Raw genomic sequence first — 24,227 nt, 5'->3', positions numbered from 1 at the left:
GTGAGGAGCCTGTATCAATTTAGGAGTCACTGGCCCAGAAAGGAAAATGAAACATTTTTTCTTAAGTCCTTAAAAAGAGGGTAAAACATCCTTTCTATCTTACCCTGGATATTGAGTGTCATTCATTCATTTTTTTTTTTTCCCCAGGAGTGAGAGAGTCCCATCAGATAAACATTTTTAAGATAATTGCTTCTATCCTACACCTTGGAAATGTGGAGATTCAAGCCGAGCGCGATGGTGAATCCTGTAGTATATCAGTAAGTTGCCCACCAGCACCAGAGGTAACACGTACACAATTTACTTTGTTCGTACAGTTTTATACAACTGAAATGTCTTTACGCTTAGAGGACATTCATAGGTTATATATTCTTAAGAATTCTACAGTGTTATCAGCTCATGAGTACTTTCGGTCTGTGCTTGCAGGGATGTGAAGGAGCGTTGGACACCGTACTTGGTGACTGTCTCCAAGGAGCTTACAATCTAATTGGGTGGACAGGACAGATAACCACAGTTGCCAAGATTTTGACAGTACAAAGGAGAATATTGAGACATCTATATGACAGTATTGCAAACTGTGAAGTGCTCCACAAATGCTCTTACTGACTGTTACTTTCTTGGTGCCCAGTGTAGTACCTTATATGTGGTAGATAAAAAATGTCCAAGTGGGTGGGTGGGGGAACACTGCCGGTTACAAGTAGTATAGACAGCATGTTGTGGGCTCTCTGGTATGTGATGGTGTTGGGCTGGGCTAAAAAACTGATATTCTGACCTTGAGTAAGGAATCTGCAATTGTTTCTTTTAGGCCTCTTTTGTGTCCATTTACGGCCAAGTCCTGGGAGGTACAAAGTATGATTCTTGCTACCACGGTCTTAGAATTTAAATAACTGGGGAAATACAGAAGACAGTGCTACAGAATATGAATGTGGGCATGTGTCCAGGCCACGCACAAGCTGATCCTTTTTCAGTTGTGCAGACATTTTTTAACCCAGTTAAACCCGGCCCTGCCTTGAGGGAGAGGAAGTCCTGAATGGTAGCTGGCATTTGGCCAAGCTCATCACCCCCATACACCTACAAGAGAAATAGCCTTGGGTTTGGAGCCCCTGGCCCCATGAGGCCTGCCGCCATCCTCGGCACGGAGTCTGCAGCCTCATGAGAGGATCACCCGCTGGGCCAAGTGGGAAAGCAGGGAATGCTGGAGCTGGGCAGTGCTCGGTGCCCCGGGACATCGGCGTGTGTGCGTGTGCCTGTCTGCATGTATGTGCCTGTCTGTGTGTATGTGCCTCTGTGTGTGTGTGTGTGTGTGTGTGTGTGTGTGTGTGTGTGTGTGGCGGGGCAGTGTGGTTGGCCGTGGTGATGCTGTGAGACGGATCAAGGTGGGCAGAGGAGAACCCGGTGCCTTGGTGGGGTGGCGGATGGGCCTCTAGTGCAGGCCAGACACTCTTTAGGGCCAGTGAAGCATTGTCCCTCTTGAGAAAGGCACAGAGGGTCTGTGCCTCCCCTCCCAGCACGTCCCCATAAATGTCCCCCGGTTCCTTAGGGCAACCGTACTCTGCCTAGTGTCGGGGACAGGTGAGTTTAGGAACATTGGCATTGAAAAACTCCTGATTTAGGCTGGCCAAATGCAGGAAAGCTGACAGATTTCCCTTGGCCACCACCCTCCCCTTCCCCCAGTCTCCTTCTTCTCAAGGTCACATCCTGGTCACATCCCCCATCGTGGGTTCTTACAGCGTTCATGCCTCTCCTCCATATCTCTCAGCGTGGCTGTAATTTTACATTTATTATGTGATGATTGGCTGTGTGTCTCTCTCCCTCATGAGACTCCACAGTCTATGCGAACGGGGACTGTTTGCTCACTGTTGTATCACCAGCACCCAGCACAGCGCCCAGGACTTGGCAGATGCCCAGTAAACAGATGGATGGATGATGGAGGCTCCCTAGGCTCAGGGGTGACGCAAGTGAGCAAATAGATGAGCCCTGGGCGGGGCTGGCGGTGAGGCCCGAGGACCAGGGCCAGTGAGTTCCTGCGCGCCTGTGGCTGTGGGTTGAGTGGGACCAGGGCCTCTTTGGAGAGCCAGGACTTGGGCTTATCAGGGAAGTGTCTCTCTGATCTTAGAGTTCATCTTCCGCACCAGCCTCTGCAGGGACCTTCGGGTGAGAAGGAAAGTGAATGTTTACTGGTGGTATTTGATCGATGCCCATTTCCCCCACTAAACTCCAAGACAGTGTCTCCTGTGCTCACTCTTTTAGCCCTGACACACACTGGCACCCACTGAGTGTGTGTGTAAAGACTGTGTGAAGGAGGGATATCAGGGCACACTTGGGGAAGGGGGGGGACGGAGGACACAAATGGTGCTGGAGGGAGGGGAGGATGGCTGACAGGTGGAGGCTTGGACACCAGGCCCTTACTCTCAGAGACGACAGGAAGTCAGAGGTTTTTGAGCTCATGTACGTGGTCTAGGCTGGTCTCATATTGTTCTCCAGTTAAAGGCTGTGTCGAGAGCTAATTGAGAGTGAGAACTCGGAGTCAGGGCTGCCAGGATTCAAATCCTGGTTCTGCCACTTACTGATAGTTTCTTACCTTTCTGTTTCCTTATCTGTGGGCTGGGGTGATATTACCCACCTTGGCACAGGGCTCGAGGGTTTGAGTTCTCGACTGTTATCATCATTGTTGGCAGAGCCAGAGTGGACCTTCTGAGCATCTGTCTCCCTTCGCAGGGTTGGAAAGGCTAAGGCCCAGAGAGAGGAAACTCTCTAAGGTCATAATGACAGTTAATGGCAAAGCCCAGCCAGCGTTCTTGCCCCACACCACTGCCAGCCCTGCTCCTTCCCCTGGATGGTCAGTCCCTGGAGCTGGGGCTGTCTTCCACTAGCCTGATGTTCCCCATCGGTGCCCAGCACGCTGCTGGGCACACAGTGTGTGCTCACTCGAGAAATGCTTTGCTAAATGGTTGCTAGTGCAAGGATTTTGGTTTATGCCTTGGGTGCGTAGGGTGGACCGCCTACTGTGGAAGGGGTGTCTGTCCAGATGCAGTGTGCCTTCTGCTTGGTAGTTGTTATTTTTAATTAAAGCATGAAAATATGTTCCATAACTGCCAGAGTTACCTTGGAGATGCAATAGCATGCAATTACTTGGACACCAGAGGCAATTTGTTTCTTGAATTTGGCAATATGGGCCCACAAAACTCATCAGCTGCCTATGATGCTGGCTGTCTTTAATGGATTTAGCATCATTTAATGAAGCTTAAGTGTAATTGCATAATGTTAAATCAGTTTCAGTTAATACCTTTAATCAACAGTCAGGAGCGGGTAATAGATGGGCAGGCCACTCCCTGCTGCAGCCGATGGGAACCTGTCCCGTGGTGATGATTGAAAAGTTCCAGAACTTGTGGAACTCTGTGTGTGTGTGTGTGTGTGTGTATGTTTACAGAGTATGTTAACAAGCCGGTTCCACCACGTTCAACCTACTGTCACTCTCCCCGTCCCCCACTTTTGTTGAGTAAACCCAGTTAATGGCCTTTGTAACTATTACTCCAACTCCACAAACCATACTCCAGAAAAACTGGCCTTAATGATTTTTGGAGGTTCTTTCCTACTCTGACATTTTATTATTTTGTAATTGTGTGTATTTGGGTAGATGGATTTTAAGTATCTGTAGGAGGGAGAAAAAGTGGCCTGGGGAAATGGTACGGTTATCTGTGTTAATTTTCATTGAACAAGCCTGCATTTACATCCTACGTGGTGGCAGCGGCATCAGAAAATGATTCCCACAAGCAATTCAGGGCCATTAGGAGGTGGCACATGACATTCTAAAGGATTCCCTTTCAGCCTCGGAGTTATTAAGCTCTCCAGCAGGCTCATGGCTGGGTTATCAACTTCCCCTGGGGGATTTAGATGAGGGAATGAATAATGGGCGAGAAGAACCTCTAGAGGAAAAGCAGGTTTTCTGTCGGGGTGTTGTGAATGGGCAGCAAGGGGGACCCAGGACACCTACACACTTGGGCGAAATAAGACAAGACTCTGTGGGTGACTTGGTTATCAGGGACTCAAGGGCAAGGTGATGTGATTGGTACTTTGGGTAATGGAGGGTCAAGATGAAATGCAGCTGGCTACCTGGGTGCGTTCTTGTACTTCTCTGGGGCTCAGTTTCTTACCTGTATGGCGAAGGGACTTACGCTGGAGGCATCCCTAGTTTTTCCCAGCTCTAAACATGAATATCAGTTACAGTGTTCCCAGTGATCTTCCCAAGTCAAAATTTGTTCCTTATTTTTTGCCATTTGTCCTAGCTTTCCACCTAGATTCACTTTCTTTCCAAGTGGCAAGTGCTTAAAGAATGTAAATAAGTTCAGTTATGTGTTTGGTATGACCGGGGCTAAGATGAAAGCAAATCTGCTTGGAAGCTTAGGACGGTGTGATGTCAGTGTGCTGCCATCGTCCAGGGGGGTCAGCTCAGGGCTCGTTTCCGAGCGCACTGCTCTAGACCGCGTGCTAGCCCAGGGTAACCCTCAAAAGCGAGGACCTTTCCGGGGCTGTGGATTGAGCGCTGCATGTGGAACTCTGCAGTTGGAAGCTACATTCACTGTGATTTTGCCTCTGGCTCCTTATTCTTAACGGATTATCTGTTCCTAAGTTATCAGTTCTCATCCTGCTCCCTTCACTCCGGAACCCTCTCCTCCAGTTACCCTTCAGGCCCTGGCAGGGGAGGAGGGGACAGGGAAAGTGGAGAGTTGTTTTTTAAAGCCCTGCTGATGATTTGTTCATTAGCAGGTATTATCAGTCTGAGCGACACTCTTTGGGCCCCAGTTGTCACTTAGTGGTGTGAGAGTGCATGAGATGGCTGGGGCAGTGGCTAGGGATGAAGTGGGGTTCTGGGGGGCCTAGAGTTGGGTTCCTTCCCTCCCTAGAGCATGGTGGTGGGCTGTCCTCCATGCCCCTCCTGAACCCTTCTCCCGTGTCTCTTCCAGCCCGAGGATGAACACCTGATCAACTTCTGCCAGCTGCTGGGGGTGGAGCACAGTCAGATGCAGCACTGGCTGTGCCATCGCAAGCTGGTCACCACCTCGGAGACCTACGTCAAGACCATGTCCCTGCAGCAGGTGGTCAACGCGCGCAACGCCCTGGCCAAGCACATCTACGCCCAGCTGTTTGACTGGATCGTGGGGCACATCAACAAGGCCCTGCACACCTCCCTCAAGCAGCACTCCTTCATCGGGGTCCTGGACATCTACGGGTAGGACTGTGCCTCCTCCCGCTGATCACTGGTGTCTTCCTGCTGGCATTGTAGAGCCAGCGGGGACCCTGGAGACCTTCCTGGTGGTTCTCAGCCAGGGGAGTGTGAAATATGGGGGAAGGGGGCATTTTTGGTTGTCACAGTGACTGGGTCTCTGAGGCCGGCACTTGGTGGCCCAAGGCCAGGGATGCTAGGTGTCCTACAGTACAGAGGACAGTCCCGAGGAAGAATGGACCCTATCAAACACCAGTAGCTCCCCTACTGAGAAACCCCACAGACATCCCTTTGTCCTTTTGAGAAACTGAGGCCCAGAGATGGCAGTGTCTTGTCCAACATCAGACTGGAGGTTTCTGTGAACTTAAATTCAGGTTTTCTACTTCAGCTATGTTTTATTTAAAACTGTCATCCGACCTCATTCACGATGTCACCAATCAAGGTGATTGTTTTAATACTGTAATTGTGCCCAGTGCTACGATACAGATTGATATTGTGTGTGGTCATTCCTGAAGTTTCTCTGCATTTTAGAATTCTAGCCTAGTGGAAAAGACGGTTACTCATAACAGTGTAACTTACAGGGAGAGGCAACCTGGCATGTAGAAAGTGTACTTCACTAGGCACTAGGAGACTGGCTTTCTGACTCATTGCTGTCCCCAGCTAGCTGAATGACCCTCTACAGATCACAGCCCTTCTATTCTTCAGTTTCCATAGCTTGAAAGGAAGTTTTGAGCCACAAGTCTCTCTTAGGTGCATTCCAGGTCCTTCTAGAATTGCTTGAAATTATACGTACTGGGTTGAAACCTTACCTGCACTTCTTTTATGATCAATGTCCTGCCCTCTTTAAGCTAATAATAGATGAAATCCTCCTGGATCTTTATATCACAGAGGTCATGGTTTCTGTCTTAAAATAGAACTTTGAACCCTTAGAAGTGCAGAGTTGTAAGAGCCATGATACTCTGGTAGAAACGACTGCTCAGTGGGCTGAAAAGCTGGTGCTCGCCTTGTGTTGAGGCTGTAGTAAAGGAAAACCTCCTCTAGAAGCGGCCGCTTTCCCGTGCAAAGATAGGCTGTCCCAGCTCCATCTCTGCTGCTCTTGTTCATCACTGGGCTTCGAATCAAATCATGTCACATGCTGTGGCAGGAAACTTGATTTCTGGCATCACAGAGGCTTCCAGAACATGCTGAAGAGTTAAGTCACATGCACGAGCTACATAATACAAGAGACAACAGAAGAAATTGTAACAGGGTCGGTTTGAGGGTTTGGACACTTGGTGCTGTACAAGTTTCAAGGCAGAAGAGTGCACGCTTGTTGGCACAGTCAGGAAAAGCTTCACGTGGAAGGTGAGGCTTGAACTCGATCTTTCAAGGAGAGAGTAGAACACGGGCAGTGGGGGGAGACCCTTTGGGACAGGAGCACAGTCCAGATGGTAGGAAAAAAGCCACCTCCTAGGTGATGAGGAGCACAGTGGAGGATGACCTGGGGGGAGGCAGGAGAATGCATCCTCCCCGGGCTCTCCAGGGTCCTAGCCGAGTGACTGTGGACATGCCACTTCTCTTCTGCTCCATCGAGAGCCTGTTTTTGACTCGGCCCTTCCAGTTGCTCTGGGGAGAGCAACATAGAACAGCCTGTGCACCCTGGAAACCTACTACCGAGCTGTCAGTAATTAATTCTGTGTCATTCATCCCTCTGCCATGAGTATTTTCAGGTAATTGGGTTTCAAAAAAACTGACCTTTAGTGTTACCTTCTGATGTAAGAGCTAGAGAAAGTCAGGATGCAGCATCTGACCTGGTTCCCTTAATCTACCTGGGCAAGAATCTATTTTTACTGAGTTTTCGGTGTGGGAAGATTAATGTGGAGACTCACTGTTCTTGTTGGGGGTTTTTTTTTTAACATCTTTATTGGAGTATAATTGCTTTACAACGCTGTGTTAGTTTCTGCTGTATAACAAAGTGAATCAGCTCTATGCATACCTATATCCCCATATCCCCTCCTTCTTGCGCCTCCCTCCCACCCTCCCTATCCCACCCCTCTACGTGGTCACCAAGCGCCAAGCTGATCTCCCTGTGCTATGCGGCTGCTTCCCACTAGCTATCTGTTTTACATTTGGTAGTGTATATATGTCAATGCTACTCTCTCACTTCGTCCCAGCTTCCCCTTCCCCCTCCCCATGTCCTCAAGTCCATTCTCTACATCTGTGTCTTTATTACTATCCTGCCCCTAGGTTCATCAGAACCATTTGTTTTTTTCAATTCCATATATATGTCTTAGCATACGGTATTTGTTTTTCTCTTTCTGACTTACTTCACTCTGTATGACAGACTCTCGGTCCATCCATCTCACTACAAATAACTCAGTTTTGTTTCCTTTTATGGCTGAGTAATATTCCATTGTATATATGTGCCACAACTTCTTTATCCATTCGTCTGTCAATGGACACTTAGGTTGCTTCCATGTCCTGGCTATTGTAAATAGAGCTGCAGTGAACATTGTGGTACATATCTCTTTTTGAATTATACTTTTCTCAGGGTATATGCCCCTTAGTGGGATTGCTGGGTCGTATGGTAGTTCTATTTTTAGTTTTTTAAGGAACCTCCATACTGTTCTCCATAGTGGCTGTACCAATTTACATTTCCACCAACAGTGCAAGAGGGTTCCCTTTTCTCCACACCCTCTCCGGCATTTATTGTTTGTAGGTTTTTTGATGATGGCCATTCTGACCGGTGTGAGGTGATACCTCATTGTGGTTTTGATTTGCATTTCTCTAATTATTAGTGATGTTGAGCATCCTTTCATGTGTTTGTTGGCAATCTGTATATCTTCTTTGGAGAAATATCTATATAGGTCTTCCACCCGTTTTTGGATTAGGTTGTTTGTATTTTTGATATTGAGCTGCATGAGCTGCTTGTAAATTTTGGAGATTAATCCTCTGTCAGTTGCTTCGTTTGCAAATATTTTCTCCCATTCTGAGGGTTGTCTTTTTGTCTTGTTTATGGTTTCCTTTGCTGTGCAAAAGCTTTTAAGTTTCATTAGGTCCCATTTGTTTCTTTTTGTTATTTCCATTTCTCTAGGAGGTGGCTCAAAAAGGATCTTGCTGTGATTTATGTCACAGAGTGTTCTGCCTATGTTTTCCTCTAAGAGTTTGATAGTGTCTGGCCTTACATTTAGGTCTTTAATCCATTTTGAGTTTATTTTTGTGTATGGTGTTAGGGAGTGTTCTAATTTCATTCTTTTCCATGTATCTGTCCAGTTTTCCCAGCACCACTTATTGAAGAGGCTGTCTTTTCTCCATTGTATATTCTTGCCTCCTTTATCAAAAATAAGGTGACCATATGTGCATGGGTTTATCTCTGGGCTTTCTATCCTGTTCCATTGATCTATATTTCTGTTTCTGTGCCAAGACCATACTGTCTTGATTACTGTAGCTTTATAGTATAGTCCGAAGTCAGGATTCCTCCAGCTCCATTTTTCTTTACAAGATTGCTTTGGCTATTCGGGGTCTTTTGTGTTTCCATACAAATTGTAAAATTTTTTGTTCTAGTTCTGTGAAAAATGCCATTGGTAGTTTGATAGGGATTGCATTGAATCTGTAGATTGCTTTGGGTAGTATAGTCATTTTCACAGTGTTGATTCTTCCAATCCAAGAACATGGTATATCTCTCCATCTATTTGTATCGTCTTTAATTTCTTTCATCAGTGTCTTATAATTTTCTGCATACAGGGCTTTTGTCTCCTTAGGTAGGTTTCATTCTTAGGTATTTTATTCTTTTTGTTGCAGTGGTAAATGGGAGTGTTTCCTTAATTTCTCTTTCAGGTTTTTCATCGTTAGTGTACAGGAATGCAAGAGATTTCTGTGCATTAATTTTGTATCCTACTACTTTACCACATTCATTGAATAGCTCTAGTTCTTTTCTGGTAGCATCCTTAGGATTCTTTATGTATAGTATTATGTCATCTGCAAACAGTGACAGTTTTACTTCTTTTCCAGTTTGGATTTCTTTTATTTCTTTTTTTTCTTTTTCTTCTCTGACTGCTGTGGCTAAAACTTCCAAAACTATGCTGAATAATAGTGGTGAGAGTGGGCAACCTTATCTTGTTCCTGATCTTAGAGGAAATGGTTTCAGTTTTTCACCATTGAGAATGATGTTGGCTGTGATGTTTGTCATATATGGCCTTTATCATGTTGAGGTAGGTTCCCTCTATGCCCACGTTCTGGAGAGTTTTTGTCATAAATGGGTGTTGAATTTTGTCGAAAGCTTTTTCTGCATCTGTTGAGATTATCATATGGTTTATATCCTTCAGTTTGTTAATGTGGTGTATCACATTGATTTGCGTATATTGAAGAATCCTTGCATTCCTGGGATAAACCCCACTTGATCATGGTGTATGATCCTTTTAATGTGCTGTTGGATTCTGTTTGCTACTATTTTGTTGAGGATTTTTGCATCTGTGTTCATCAGTGATATTGGCCTGTAGTTTTCTTTCTTTGTAGTGTCTTTGTCTGGTTTTGGTATCAGGGTGATGGTGGCCTCGTAGAATGAGTTTGGGAGTGTTCCTCCCTCTGCTATATTTTGGAAGAGTTTGAGAAGGATAGGTGTTAGCCCTTTTCTAAATGTTTGATAGAATTCACGTGTGAAGCCATCTGGTCCTGGGCTTTTGTTTCTTGGGAGTTTTTCAATCACATTTTCAATTTCAATGCTTGTGATTGGTCTGTTCATATTTTCTGTTTCTTCCTGGTTCAGTCTTTGAAGGTTGTACTTTCCTAAGAAATTGTCTATTTTTTCCAGGTTGTCCATTTTATTGGCATATGGTTGGTTGTAGCAGTCTCTCATGATTCTTTGTATTTCTGCAGTGTCAGTTGTTACTTCTTTTTCATTTCTAATTCTTTTTTTAAAATTGTTTTAGTTTTTATAAACTTTCTCTTTTTTTAATTAATTAATTTATTTATTTATTTTGGCTGTGTTGGGTCTTCGTTGCTGCGCGCAGGCTTTCTCTAGTTGCGGTGAGCAGGGGATACTCTTTGTTGTGGTGCGCGGGCCTCTCATTGCAGTGGCCTCTCTGTTGCGGAGCACGGGCTCTAGGGCGTGTGGGCTTCAGTAGTTGTGGCACGTGGACTTCAGTAGTTGTGGCTGGTCAGCTCTAGAGCACAGGCTCAGTAGTTGTGGCTCATGGGCTTAGTTGCTCTGCAGCATATGGGTTGGGATCTTCCCAGACCAGGACTTGAACCCATGTCCCCTGCATTGGCAGGTGGATTCTTAACCACTGCACCACCAGGGAAGCTGGTGGTCAGCACTGATCCTCTGTGCGGGAATCTCTCCGCTTTGCCCTCCACACCCCTGGTGCTGCACTCTCCTCTGTGGCTCCGAAGCTTCCCCCCCGTCACCCCCCGTCTCCACCAGTGAAGGGGCTTCCTAGTGTGTGGAAACTTTTCCTCCTTCACAGCTCCCTCCCAGTGGGGCAGGTCCTGTCCCTATTCTTTTGTCTCTGTTTTTCCTTTTTTCTTTTGCCCTACCCAGGTACGTGGGGAGTTTCTTGCCTTTTGGGAAGTCTGAGGTCTTCTGCCAGCATTCAGTAGGTGTTCTGTAGGAGCTGTTCACGTGTAGATGTATTTTTGTTGTATTTGTGGGGAGGAAGGTGAACTCCACGTCTTACTCCTCTGCCACCGTGAAGGTCTCCCCATTGTTAATGGCACATAAAAGTGTTATGACTGCAGTGTTACTGATACGTACAATGTCATGCCTCAGTTCTGTTACAGGTACATACTGTCTTAGTGCCTTGAGTTTAAATAGATAGCTCCTCCCTTCCAAGGGATCCCCAGCAAGAGGCTTTGCCTGTTGGTGGTGGTGGTGAGGAAGGCCTCTGTGGGCTGGGCTGCTGGTGCTGCTGAGTCTGGAGCTGTTAGCTGAGCCCCTGCAAGCTGGGATTTTGTGTTCATATTTGCCATTTAATTCTTATAATTGAGTTTATTTGCTCTAAGATCCTGTGCCCGCCCAAAGGGGAGAAATAGATCACAGGGAAGACTTGTCTTTGGTGTGAAGGTGCACTTGTCCGTGGGTGGATGGGGATCCGTAGGACTCCATCTCCTGTTTCTGGTGCCAGCTCCTGACCTGTGTGTCTCCTTACTCCCTGTGTGGCCGTGGGTTCCTTTGAGAACATCTGACAGCTTTCCAGCGAGGACAGGTCCCATCGCAGGGGGCGCTGTGCAGCCTGGGGCCCTGGACAAGCACTCTCGGGGGGTTTCCTCCCCTTTGGCTTCCTTCCGGGTGCACTCTGCTGTTTCCTCTTTTTTTAATCCTTGTTCCTTCTCAGAAGCTAATTTACTTTTTCAAACCTTGTCCTAAAGCGGTCATATTTAGAAAGCGATTCACCTCCTCCTGGGGAGAGAGAAATGCCCCGCACGGTTCCTCCTCCCTCTGCTCAGTCAGTGCCGGCTTCACGTGCTGTGGGCAGAGTTCAGGGTGGCCAGTTAGATAAGGTGGGCTCAGCGTTAACCAGCTGCTGTCTAACTGGGCCATTTGTGGCCAAGGAAGCACTTACAGACGACCCTGAATGTACATACGCCTGCTCCTCATCAGTTCTGGTCGGCCGAGAAATCATTCTTCTTCTCTTCTGGTAAGAAGGTATGTAATGAACGCTTAGGAGACTAAATCCAAAAACTTCACAGGAAAGCAGGTGACTTGAATCTGGAGGTACTGTTTCTGATCCATCAGGTTAGTGACATCATTTCTTAATCTGGGAGAAAGTGGCAACATTTGGTGGAAACTGGGATTTACACTGAACTCTTTACTGTCATCTCCCTTTCCCAATCATGGTGTTCTTCTGCCTTGTTTCCTTTGGGCTTCAGACACCTTCCAGGTATCTTTCAGAAAGCTTCAGAAAAGATACCTTTCAGAAACCCACTGAATCTTTTGTTTTCAGTTACTTGAAAGTGGGTGTCGTGCTTGATACTCTACCTCTGTTACCCTCTCTAATGACCTCCTCTCATTTCAAACTAATTCCTGTTTTTAGGCTTTATTTACAAACAGTATGACTATGGGAAGTGATGCTTCCATGGCATCTGAAAACTCCAGCATTTTTTTTATATTTTGAGTTTCCTACCCAAATCCCTGACCACCGAACTCTGGAGAGGGAGGAGACCATCTATCCCAATGTCTCACTTGTTGTTTCTCAGCCCTAGATGGGGATACCTTGATGCACATAGAAGGTGCCCTTGGGATGACCTAATGTTTTTAATTTTCTTACTCCTCCTTGTCACCTATGAGCAAAAAGAGAGCATGTGGAAGCTGGAGAGAGCGGGAAGGAGGGTGGGGTTAGGTTTCTGAATACATTAAACCCCACTGATTAAGAGGAAAGGAATAAGGAGTTATCTTCCTCTCTGAATTAGGTTGGAAATGTGCAAAGCAAGCAAATAAGAGTGGAATTGCTGCCCCCCCCTCCCCTACAAGTAGGTACTGATTACTTCAGCTGGGATGACTGTCCGTAGATAAACTGTTAGAGTTTTACTGAGTGTTACTGGGTCACCAGTCAAGCTCATTCTAGAGACAACTAGAAGGAGTTCCACAGTATAAATGAGCCACTCCAGATTTTTGTATAAATGTTTAGTATGTTACTATAGAATCAGCAGCTAGAGTGAATAAACAGTCACTTCTGTATACATAAGCAAGCAGTGTGTGAGCCAGCATCATACATACATACCTCCCCTTATCATGATGTTCCGAAGGGTAGTTAGTTCAGATGGTAGAAAAGGCTGTGAGCATCTAAGTAAATTGCTTGGGCCACAGCTGCCTCCACCACAGCTGTGGTGAGCCCCCAGCTCAGAGGCCCTTCTCTCAGGCTCTCCTGAACAGTTCCAGATACCCAGTGTCCTGGTAGAAGCACGGCTTCCCTACATCTTGCTCCCCTGCCCCAGCTCCAAAAAGTGCAGAGCAAGCAACACCCAGGGCAATTTAGCCAACCCAAGCCGAGCTCTTTTCCTTAACTAAGGATCTGTGAAGCTGCCTGCAGGGTATTTCGTACCAGGCAGGGGATAGAAATTAATAGGAGAGAGCCAGGCAGCTTTTGGCTGGGGTTTCCTTTTCATGTTGCATTAACCAGCATTTGCCTCTATAGGCTTGATTAATTACAATTTTTTTTTTTTCACACACATACACTGTATTTTATTTTTACAAGAGATAAATAGACTGACACCAAGCATTGTACATGGATGACCACAACAAAAGCAACAATGATTGCAATTACCAAACATGAAACACACTCATACTATATCATAATATTGACATTCAGTCCAGTATTGATTAATTACAATCTTAATCCTTTATTCCTCTCTCCTCCTCGAGGCAATGAGAAATAAATGGTTCCAATTTGGGAAAAATACACATTTATTTGTCTTTGACCTGAGCCTTCAAAATGCCAAGATAGCAGGAGGCTTTGGCTATGGCCAGCTCATTCTTGAAGAGGACAGTTGGCCTAGGGGACTTTGGGAGCAAGGCAGGGATAGATTCATGCCTAATGCTGAGGAATAGTGAGGGAGAGGATGCTGAGGGACTTTTGGGCCCCAGGAACAGGAAATGGGGTTTGCTGGGATTTTATATCTTCCTCAGTTCTTGTGTTACTTTCTGCGTCTCTTATGGTATTTCCTAACTTTAAATTTGCATCCAGCTCTATTCAGTGCTTTTTAATGATTTATTTTAAAAAGTATTTTTAAATTGTAGTTTAAAGAAAAAACACAATATAAAATTTACCATCTTAACCGTTTTTACGTATACAGTGCAGTAATGTTAAGTATATTCACATTGATGTGCAATAGATCTCTAGAACTTTTTCATGTTGGAACACTGAAACTCTATACCCATTAAACAACTCCCATCTTCCCTCCCCCAGCCCCTGGCAACCACCATTCTACGTTCCGTCTCTATGATTTTGACAATTCCACGTACTTCGTGTAAATGGAATCATAGTATCTATCTTCTGGGACTATCTTATTTCACTTAGCATAACATCCTCAAGATTCAACCATGTTGTAGCATGTGACAAGATTTCCTTTTTTTTTTAAAGGTGAATAATAGTACATTGTATGCATGTACCACATTTTATTTATCCATCCGTTGATGGACATTTGGGCTGCTTCTGCCTCTTGGCTATTGTGAAAATGCTGCAACGACCAAGGAAGGGTGTGCAAACATCTCTTCTTTTAGACTTCTTGGATATATAACCAGAAGTAGGATTGCTGGATCATATAGTAATTCTATTTTTAATTATTTGAGGAACCTCCATGTTGTTTTTTATAGTAGCTGCACCATTTTACATTTTTACCAATAGTGCCCAGGGGTTCCAGTTTCTCCACATCCTTGCCGACACTTTTGTTTTCTGTTTTTTTGATAGTGGCCATCCCAATAGGTATGAGGTGGTATCTCGTGGTTTTGATATGCATTTCTCTGATGATTTATGATCATCTTTTCATATGCTTCTTGGCCATTCATATATCTTCTTGGAGAAATGTTTTAAGTTCTTTGACCATTTTTAAATCAAGTTATTTACTTTTTTTTTTTTGAGTTGCAGGATTTCTTTATATATTCTGGATATTAACCCCTTTTCAGAAATATGATTCTCAAACATGTTCTACCATTCTGTAAGTTGCCTTTAATGATATATTTTAAGTAAATTTCTTAGGCTCACCATTTGCCTTTGTCATTTTGATGGAAATTCTTTTTCTTTTTTGATGAAAATTCTTTTTTTTTTTTTTTTTTCTTTGATGGAAATTCTTTGTGTCTTTGTTATGTTTTGTTTTCTTGGTCTCACTATTCAAAATAGACTTACAGATAATTTCGCAATCCTAAGTTAGTTATTTGGAGAAGACTACCCATCCCCTCTCTGTCTAGTATGGAAAGGTTTCATGGAGAATGAAGGGGGAGAAGTCAGTGATTGCATTTACCCTGCAGCCTGTGAACAGTGACCCAACCTTGGACAGCCCAGAAGATTCCTGGACATGTCTTCTTCAGGGTAGACATGCATAGCTGGCCCCAGTGTTCTCAGATCCAGCAGATCACCCAAAGCAATTGGGTTCTCCCTGGAATCTCTGAGTCTCCCAGGAAAGCCATGTAACTCAGAGTGCTCGAAAGTCAAGCTCAACCTTCCAGAATTGCTCTGACACAGCCCTTTGGAGCATGCCTGGAACCAAACACCACTACATAGTCTTAAAGCTTGGATAAAGTCCCATTTCTCTCTGTCCATGCCAGCACCCTCATGAACTCACCCTCCTTTAAAGTCTTGTAACACATAAAATCTCTACTAGTTGGGAGGTTTCATATACTGGTTTCATGTTATCCTCCTAATAGCTCTGTTGGGCAGGGTCCATGACGTGCTCTTCTTTGCAGCCCTTACAGTTCCTGGGACAGTTGACTGATGGATTGGGAGAGGGTTACCATATGGTGGGCATCTTCCTGTCCCACATTAGATTTTCAGACACGGAGAAGAGCCGGGAATTGGAGCACACTGCAAACTGAATGGACTTAGGTCCTCCAGAAGAAGAACTGTTCTTGACCTTGGGATGTGAGCAGTGCCTAGAACTGTGCTGTCCCTGAAGGACAAGTCCTGTGTGGGGACATCTGGGCACAGAGAGAAGCACGTGAGCAGAATTCAAGTCCTGCCATTCTAAGGTGCAGCTAACACCCCGGGATTGTTTAGTAAAGAGATCAGAAGGGTTGGCCTCCCTAACAGACTGCAAGGTGCCCTTGTGAGGTTTCATGGGCTTCAGGAGGGAAAGAGACCTTGAGAGGACTTGTTTGACTTTTAGTACTCATTCCCTAGAAGTCCCCTTCTATGTCTAACCTATATCACATATCTTCTCTTTCGACCTTTGGTAGAAGGATAGAGAGAGGTCTTGGTAAAATAGAAAGACAAGCCTGAGCTAAGAAAGTCTAGTTCCTTTGACCTGTGCTCCAGGGGAAGAACTGTTTCCCAACCTTCAAAGCATCTCATTGCCTCTCTGCTCTGGAATGAATGGTTCGTGGAAGTTAATAATTAACTCAGAGTGACGGGTAGACTTATTTTTATTGCAGTTTCACTTTCCCACAGACACTACCTTATTTTCATAGAGGTGCTTGTATCCCTTACCCCATCCTGAAGTCGGGTAGAATGAGAAGGGAATTTTCTACTTTTCTACTACGTTTTGAAGATAGGGGAGCGTTGAAGTAGGGGTGATAATTGTACCACCGTGAGTACAGATCTCAGGTCTCAGCATCAAATCTTATTCCATGTTTTGACCTTCCTCCCACCCAAGGATTCTGGTCTAAATATTCTCAACATTGATTTTAGAAGAGAAAGCCAATTCCCCCTCGTATATAAATTACTTTGTGATATTTTAATCTTATGAACTATAAATTGATCCATTGTGTTTATTTTAAAAAGTCATCTCTATTGATGGCAAGAATTACTACAAATATAATTTAATTTAGAGAAGTTGCCCTATCTCCCTATCTGTGGTTTTCTGAGGTCAGTCATCTTAGACATTTTCCAAGCTACCCAAACCCCTCATTCATGTCTGGCCCTCCAGCATTACAGTAATTACACTAGACGGCAGAGGAATTGTTACCAGGTAATATCTTAGAAATAGGGAAATTATGAGCTAATTTCAGGCCCTCTCAAATTAATGAGAATGTTATTTGTGGAGTGCTACCAATGTAAACCTTTAAAAAATGACAAGTGGGAGATATTTAAATCCTTTATCTGTGGAGCCCAGTACAAGCTCAGCAAGCACACCCAAGTGCTGTTATCTGGCCGATTGCTAGGGTAGCTCTTTTATCTTCCTTCTAGGTTTTATTAATTAAATTTCCTCTGGGACTTGGCTGTCATCAGCAACCTTTCTTGGGGTGTGGCGGGATTATAGGGGGAGGAAATGAGGTTCTAGGAGACATAACTCGGGCTATAGGACCATCCTCTGGGCTGGGAGGACCCTAATCCAGGGTAAGGACTGGCAGAGGGCCAGTGCCTCCCTCCTGCATGGTCTGGAGTGCCTCCAGCTTGGATTTTGCATCTTTGATCGTGTTTTATTGACCTAGAATTACTTCTCTTCTGTGGGCATGACCAAAGGCTGTGCTTTAATGTGGTTGTCTCCAAGCAGTTGATTCCTTTGATCTCACGATGATTTCCCACTTTTCCTCGTCTTATACCTTGGTGGGGGAGGTGGGCACAGAGGAGGAGGAGGAGAAGCCTGATGTTTTCTGGGCACTGAGCCAACCCTGCTGGGCATCTGATGCATTTATTTTTGCTGGTTCTGCTGCTTACGGTGCTGCCTCTCCACCACCACTACCGTCCGCAACCCCACCAGGGGCAGCTCCAACATTTCTATTAGGGAGTGGTAGGTCAGCATGTTTGGAAGGGCTGGCATAATTTTATGTAAGACTGAGAAAATTCAGTCGCCCATACAAAGAGTGAGAGGGCTAGCAATGTGAGGTTATGAAGGCTGAAGCCTGTGTCCCCAGCCTGGGGTCCCTCGGTGTCACCCCTCTCCCGCTCTCCACGTGCTCAAACACTTCCTCCCCTGGGAAGTTTTCCTCTTCTCCACAGCCCTTCCTAGTCATCTCTTCCTTCTTTATGTATTTATTTATTTATGGTCATAATCAAAACTTTACTGAAAAACTAACATCAAAATAGGAGAGCATTTTACCTTATAAAATTAAACATAATTACATCATCTTGGTAGATTAACTAGAATTACTAAACAGATAAGGCTTTCTGTGATAGAACACAAATCCAGGAAGTTGTGTGGATCATTAGTGGTGCTTTCTTCTACACGAACACCCTTCTGTGAGTCTGGCCTTTCCTCCCATCAGCTGGCACAACACTGTTGAACAACCAACACAAACCACCACTGTCTGAGCATGGCTGAAAACTGTGGTAGTCCTGTAGCAACCTGGACATTTTACATCCATAAAGAATTTGGACTTTGAACCAGCCGGGTTTTTTTAATGTTTTTTCTTTTCTTCTTCCAAGGAAGGATGCAGTAAGTCTCTAGCCAAAGGCATGTTGAGGCTTTCGCAAGCCCAGCCTGTCCAGAGCAGCAGCACTCACCTGGGCGCACGGCGTCCTCTTCATTCTTTCTTTCTTTCTTTTTTCTTTTTAAATTTTTTATTGACTTATTTATTTTTCATTCTTTCTTAAAGGGAACTTTTAATCTTTTCTGAGTTAATGTGGTCTCAGAAATCACTCTCTCTGGGTTCAAATATTGGCTCTTCTGTCTACTGACTCTCTGACTTCGGACAGGTTATTTAATTTCTTCAGCAGTAGGATGGGATTAGTAATAGACCCGAGCTCTTGTTTGTTGTGGGTGTTCAGTGAGCTCATGAAGCATCTGGGGCTTGGTGCTCTATAGGTGCTCATTTACAGGGTCCCTCCCAGCTCATTCAGCGTGGTGCGTGAATGAGAAAAAGGTACCTCTTCCTCCTCGATTTCTGCCCCTTCTTACCCCCTCAGCCTGATGCGTTTGCTCTGCGAACATGGTGGCCCCACTCACTTGTAGCTAAAGCTGCTGATGCTATAATAATGCTCCCAGCTTGGTGGGTGATCACATCTGTTCAGTTGTACAAGTGAACAAGTTGTTCAGTGTACAAGTGAAGTCCTCTCATTTCCACCTTCCTTAATGTCTTTAGAACCTTCCCATTACTTGGCCACCACCAGCCTAAGCCATGACCTGATTGGGTCTTTCCTGAATTATCGCTCCAGTAATAACTGCCTTACTCGACCTCCTGCATTCAGTCTTGCACACCTTCCCACAAATCACAGTGTTTCTAAGATGAAAGTATGGTTGTCATTTCTTTTTTTTTTTTTAATAAATTTATTTTATTTATTTTTGGCTGCGTTGGGTTGTTGCTGTGTGCGGCTTTCTCTAGTTGCGGCAAGCAGGGGCTACTCTTCACTGTGGTGCGTGGGCTTCTCGTTGCGGTGGCTTCTCTTGTTGCGGTGCACGGGCTCTAGGTGTGCAGCCTTCATAGTTGTGGCACGCGGGCTCAGTAGTGGTGGCTCGCAGGCTCTAGAGCGCAGGCTCAGTAGTTGTGGCACACAGGCTTAGTTGCTCTGTGGCATGTGGGATCTTCCCGGATCAGGGCTTGAACCCATGTCCCCTGCATTGGCAGGCGGATTCTTAGCCACTGCACCACCAGGGAAACCCTGGTTGTCATTTCTTAATTTAAAATCCTTCAAATTCTCCCCATTTCTCCTGGTGAAATCCAAACCCCTCAAGTGTAGCATACAAGGCCTGCAGGCGGGACTGTGCCTGGCTGTGCTGTGCCGTGCCATGTCTCATCTCTTTACCTGCCCTCCTCTCTGCAGGCTCCACCTGTTCTCCAACTCCCTTCCCCAGGAGTGATCGAGCCATATTGCAAACATTTCAGTTGAGCAGTTGATGTCAGTGTTGATGATCTAAAGTATAAAGAGCTCAAATAAGTCCATTTTTAAAGTTAAAACCCAACAAATATTTCACCAATCACAAACAGTTCACAAGGTACAGACAACTAGTACACACACACACACACACACACAGAAAAATGTTGAGCTCTATCAATAATCAAAAGATATTAAAAATCAAAGAAGAACATTTTTCACATAATAATTAACCAAAGGTTTTTAAAAGTTAATCTACATTACTGACCAAAGATCTGTGATGCATTAATACTCCCAGTGAGGGGCAATGAGAACGTACCTGATTGGAGCACAAGGGAACTTTTGGGGTGATTGTGGTGATAAAAATGGTTCTATATCTGGATTGTGATGGTGGACACATGTAGTATAATATTTATCAGAAACTCATTGAAATATATCTTCCAAATTGGTGCATCTTATCATACATAAACTCTAAGTCAAACATGAATTTAAAAACAACATTATTAACCAGGATTAGGTGAACAAGATGCTTCCATACATTGGAAGGCTGGGGTGGGGGTAGGGTGATAACATCAATTGGCTCCATCTTTCTGGAAGGTAATTTTCTTCTTCCATTTAAGAAAACAAACTCCAACATGGTAATTTTCCTTCTAGAATAGCATCCTAAGGATCATGAATTCAAAGATGTATAGCCAATATTTGTCACAGCAGTGATAGCAGCTAAAAACTGGAAGAAGAACCAAAATGTCCTGCAATAGGTGACTGGTTAAATTATGATTCATCTGCGTGGGGGCCACTGCCAGCCCAGGAGAAGCCTTTGTGTGAATTGGAAAAAGGCATCCCTTCTGGGGCAAATGCTCCCTCCCAGACTTGAGGGGGGCATCAGCTAAATTCTGGCCCCACTGCTCCCCTCACTTGGGCACCTGTACAATCCTCAGGCCTAAAGCAGCATCTCTGATCCATACGAGGGTCCATGAGGCAGACATTAAAACTGATGTCTTTTGGGACTTCCCTGGTGGCTCAGTGGTTAAGAATCTGCCTGCCAGTGCAGGGGACACGGGTTCGATCCCTGGTCTGGGAAGATCCCACGTGCTGCGGAGCAACTAAGCCCGTGCACCACAACTACTGAACCTGCACTCTAGAGCCCGCAAGCCAGAACTACTGAGGCCCACGCACCTAGAGCCCATGCACCGCAACTACTGAGCCCACAGGCTGCAACTACTGAAACCCATGCACTCTAGGGTCCACGTGCTGCAACTACTGAGCCCGCATGCTGCAACTACTGAAGTCCACCTGCCTAGAGCAGAGCCTGTGCTCTGCAACAAGAGAATGCAATGAAGAGTAGCCCCTGCTCACCGCAACTAAAGAAAGGCCGCGGGCAGCAATGAAGACCCAACACAGCCAAAAAACAGACCCAACGCAGCCAAAAACCAATAAATAAATAAATAAAACTGATGCCTTTGAAGAACAATGGCATGGGAAAACGTTGAATAACGAATGGGGAGTTAAATGACACATATAGGTATAATTTTACATATAATTCTACTTTTCTTCAAAAATGTAAAATCGCTAGAAGGAAACATACCCAAATGTAACTGGTGGTTAACATGAGTGATAGAATCATGGGTGACTTTCTCTTTTTTACACCTGCTTTTTCCAAATGTCCTGCTGTCGGTACTTTTTCTAATTGCGAAAAAGATGTACATTCTTACTCTCCTATTTAATAGGACTCTGTCATGCTGATGCTGGCAACAGTGGTCTCTTTGGGCACAAGAGCAGATGGGACTTGTGTGCTGGAGTTAAGACTAGAGCCGGATGGGAGCAGAGGACGAGGGCTGCCTTGCTGAAGTCCCAGTGATTCCTTTGGTAAAAGGAGATGTCTCTTACTTTTTCCTCTGCTCTTTCCATTCTGCAGGTTTGAGACATTTGACGTGAACAGCTTTGAGCAGTTTTGTATCAACTATGCGAATGAGAAGCTCCAGCAACAGTTCAACTTGGTAGGTTTTTCTGGACCCGGAGATGTCGGGTTGGGGAGACCTCTCTCCCCACCAGGGAGTGACAGACAGCCCAGCCTACTTCTCTTCTGTCCAGGGTCAGTGGGCTCTAGCTCTGCCCTGACCTGCCCTTAGTTTCCTGGTGGTGCCCCAGCTCTAGGCAGGTGCTCCCCACTTCTCAGAAGGAGGTCAGTGATCCTCTCCCTGGCTTTGACTCCCACTCTTTTTGACCCCGGGCTTCTGGGGTATTTGAGCAATTGCAAGCCAGCTATGAGGCTTCTTGCTACTGGTTGAGGTATGACAGTACAGGTGATTATTGGAGTGTCCTAGGGAAGGGTTCACATGGGAGTGAGGATCACCTAACTGAGCTTTTTTCTTCTGCATTCATGACTGTGACTTGTGCCTAAACCTTTTCTAGTGAGTATGCACCATCCTCCAGGGCTCAGAACCCATGTGGTTGAAGCTCAGGGGAGTTGAAAGTTAAGGTGTGTCTATAGTTCACTAACCTTGACTTTTCACTTCTTACACCAGCATGTATTCAAGTTGGAGCAAGAGGAATACATGAAGGAGCAGATCCCTTGGACCTTGATTGACTTTTATGATAACCAACCTTGTATTGACCTCATAGAAGCTAAGCTGGGCATCTTGGACCTGTTGGATGAAGAATGTAAGGTAAAACTGATGATGCTATCATTGAATCAGTTCATTTCTAGGCTTGAGGTGTGGGGCAGAGAACAGCTCTGTGGTGCAGGGGAACATGTGAGATCTCAAAGCTGGAATTTCATCTGTGATTAGCCGGCCTTTAGTTTGCTGGGAGAAGCATTGGTGTCTATTCTGCATACTAGAAGATACCAGAAGGTAACACGTTGAGCATGACTGGCAGGTATTGCTGCATTGGTGAACATGTGCCTCTTTTGGCAGAGACTGGATGTTATGGATTGGCATGATGTGATGGTGGTATGGATTTGGTGCCCCAGATCACCTAGGTGCTGAGAGAAGGACCCCAACTTCTAGACAGGCATCCCAGAGAGTGCGGGGCAAGAGCACAGGGTCATCTTTCCCGTGCCAGATGGCTTGGGAGCGATAAGAGCCACATGCTTGGTAGCAGGTGAAAGCTGTAGATTTCCCCCATGTAGCTTGTCATGGATGCTACCTGCTATAACAGGAAGAGCCCTGAGTTGCCAGCATGGAGAGAAACAGGCAGCCTTGGAAATGTGGGGCAGGGGAACTGGGTGTTATCAGTCACCTAACTACTTTGGCCTTTGGTTTTCTGCTCTATGAATTGAGGGGGGTTGGATCTGATGATCTTCAAAACTTCTCCTGGTTTGGTGTTTGGTGATCTGGGGGTAAATGTATGCCAGCTCCTCCAGTGATGGAAACTCTAATCAAAAGGTGTAGAAGCCATGTGGTTCTCGGTATTGAAGCGGAAGAACCCAGTTGCGTTTACTTTCTGGTTTCCCATGTCTTCCCTGTAAAGGATGGCTTGTGGCTTGATGGTTTAGGAGGAGCAGATGCTTCCCTTCCAGAAGGACTCTCCAAGTTTCATTGCCTTTGAAAGTGAGAAGGAACAATTAATAAGACAGTGGAAGACAGAGTGAAAATACACTGAAATCCACAGCACATTTTTTTTAGTGGTGAGAGTGGGCACCCTTGTCTTGTTCCTGATCTTAGAGGAAATGCTTTCAGTTTTTCACCATTAAGAATGATGTTGGAGAGGAACCAATATGGTGGAGTAGAAGGACGTGCTCTCACTACCTCTTGCAAGAACACCAGAATCACAACTAGCTGCTGGACAATCATCGACAGGAAGACACTGGAACTCAACAAAAAAGATACCCGACATCCAAAGACAAAGGAGAAGCCACAGTGAGACGGTAGGAGGGGCGCAATCACAGTAAAATCAATTCCCATAACTGCTGGGTGGGTGACTCACAGACTGGAGAACACTTATACCACAGAAGTCCACCCACTGGAGTGAAGCTTCTGAGCCCCACGTCAGGCTTCCCAACCTGGGGGTCTGGCAACGGAAGGAGGAATTCCTAGAGAATCAGACTTTGAAGCCTAGTGGGAATTGATTGCAGGACTTTGACAGGACTGGGGGAAACAGAGACTCTACTCTTGGAGGACACACACAAAGTAGTGTGTGCATCGGAACCCAGGGGAAGGAGCAGTGATCCCAGGGGAGACTGAACCAGACCTACCTGCTAGTGTTGGAGGGTCTCCTGCAGAGGCGGGGGAGGGGGTGGCTGTGGCTCACTGTGGGGACAAGGACACTGGCAGCAGAAGTTCTGGGAAGTACTCCTTGGCCTGAGCCCTCCCAGAGTCTGTCATTAGCCCCACCAAAGAGCCCAGGTAGCCTGCAGTGTTGGGTTGCCTCAGGCCAAACAACCAACAGGGAGGGAACCCAGCCGCACCCATCAACAGTCAAGTGGATTAAAGTTTTACTGAGCTCTGCCCACCAGAGCAACAGTCAGCTCTGCCCACTACCAGTCCCTCCCATCAGGAAACTTACACAAGCCTCCTAGATAGCCTCATCCACCAGAGGGCAGGCAGCAGAAGCTAGAAGAACTACACTCCTGCAGCCTGTGGAACAAAAACCACATTCACAGAAAGATAGACAAGATGAAAAGGCAG

At 45.5% G+C, this 24,227-nt stretch overlaps 1 protein-coding gene and 1 pseudogene across 1 annotated transcript in view; one reads left to right on the top strand and one right to left on the bottom strand.

Annotated features, from left to right (window-relative positions):
- Positions 1–24,227, top strand: part of MYO5B (myosin VB) — a 366,001-nt gene that overhangs the window by 223,714 nt on the left and 118,060 nt on the right. Inside the window, exons 9-12 of the mRNA XM_068562997.1 lie at positions 148–257; positions 4,962–5,227; positions 21,515–21,596; positions 22,125–22,265. Coding sequence (XP_068419098.1) covers positions 148–257; positions 4,962–5,227; positions 21,515–21,596; positions 22,125–22,265 — 599 coding nt within the window. The remainder of the gene's footprint in view (positions 1–147; positions 258–4,961; positions 5,228–21,514; positions 21,597–22,124; positions 22,266–24,227) is intronic.
- On the bottom strand, positions 17,994–18,245 carry LOC137776665 (small ribosomal subunit protein eS27-like pseudogene; annotated as a pseudogene).

The sequence above is a fragment of the Eschrichtius robustus genome, chromosome 14, assembly GCF_028021215.1.
Source record: "Eschrichtius robustus isolate mEscRob2 chromosome 14, mEscRob2.pri, whole genome shotgun sequence".
NCBI classification, from domain to species: Eukaryota; Metazoa; Chordata; class Mammalia; order Artiodactyla; family Eschrichtiidae; genus Eschrichtius; species Eschrichtius robustus.
Note: the sequence above shows the minus strand (reverse complement) of the source record. Positions and strands in the feature narration are given on the sequence as shown.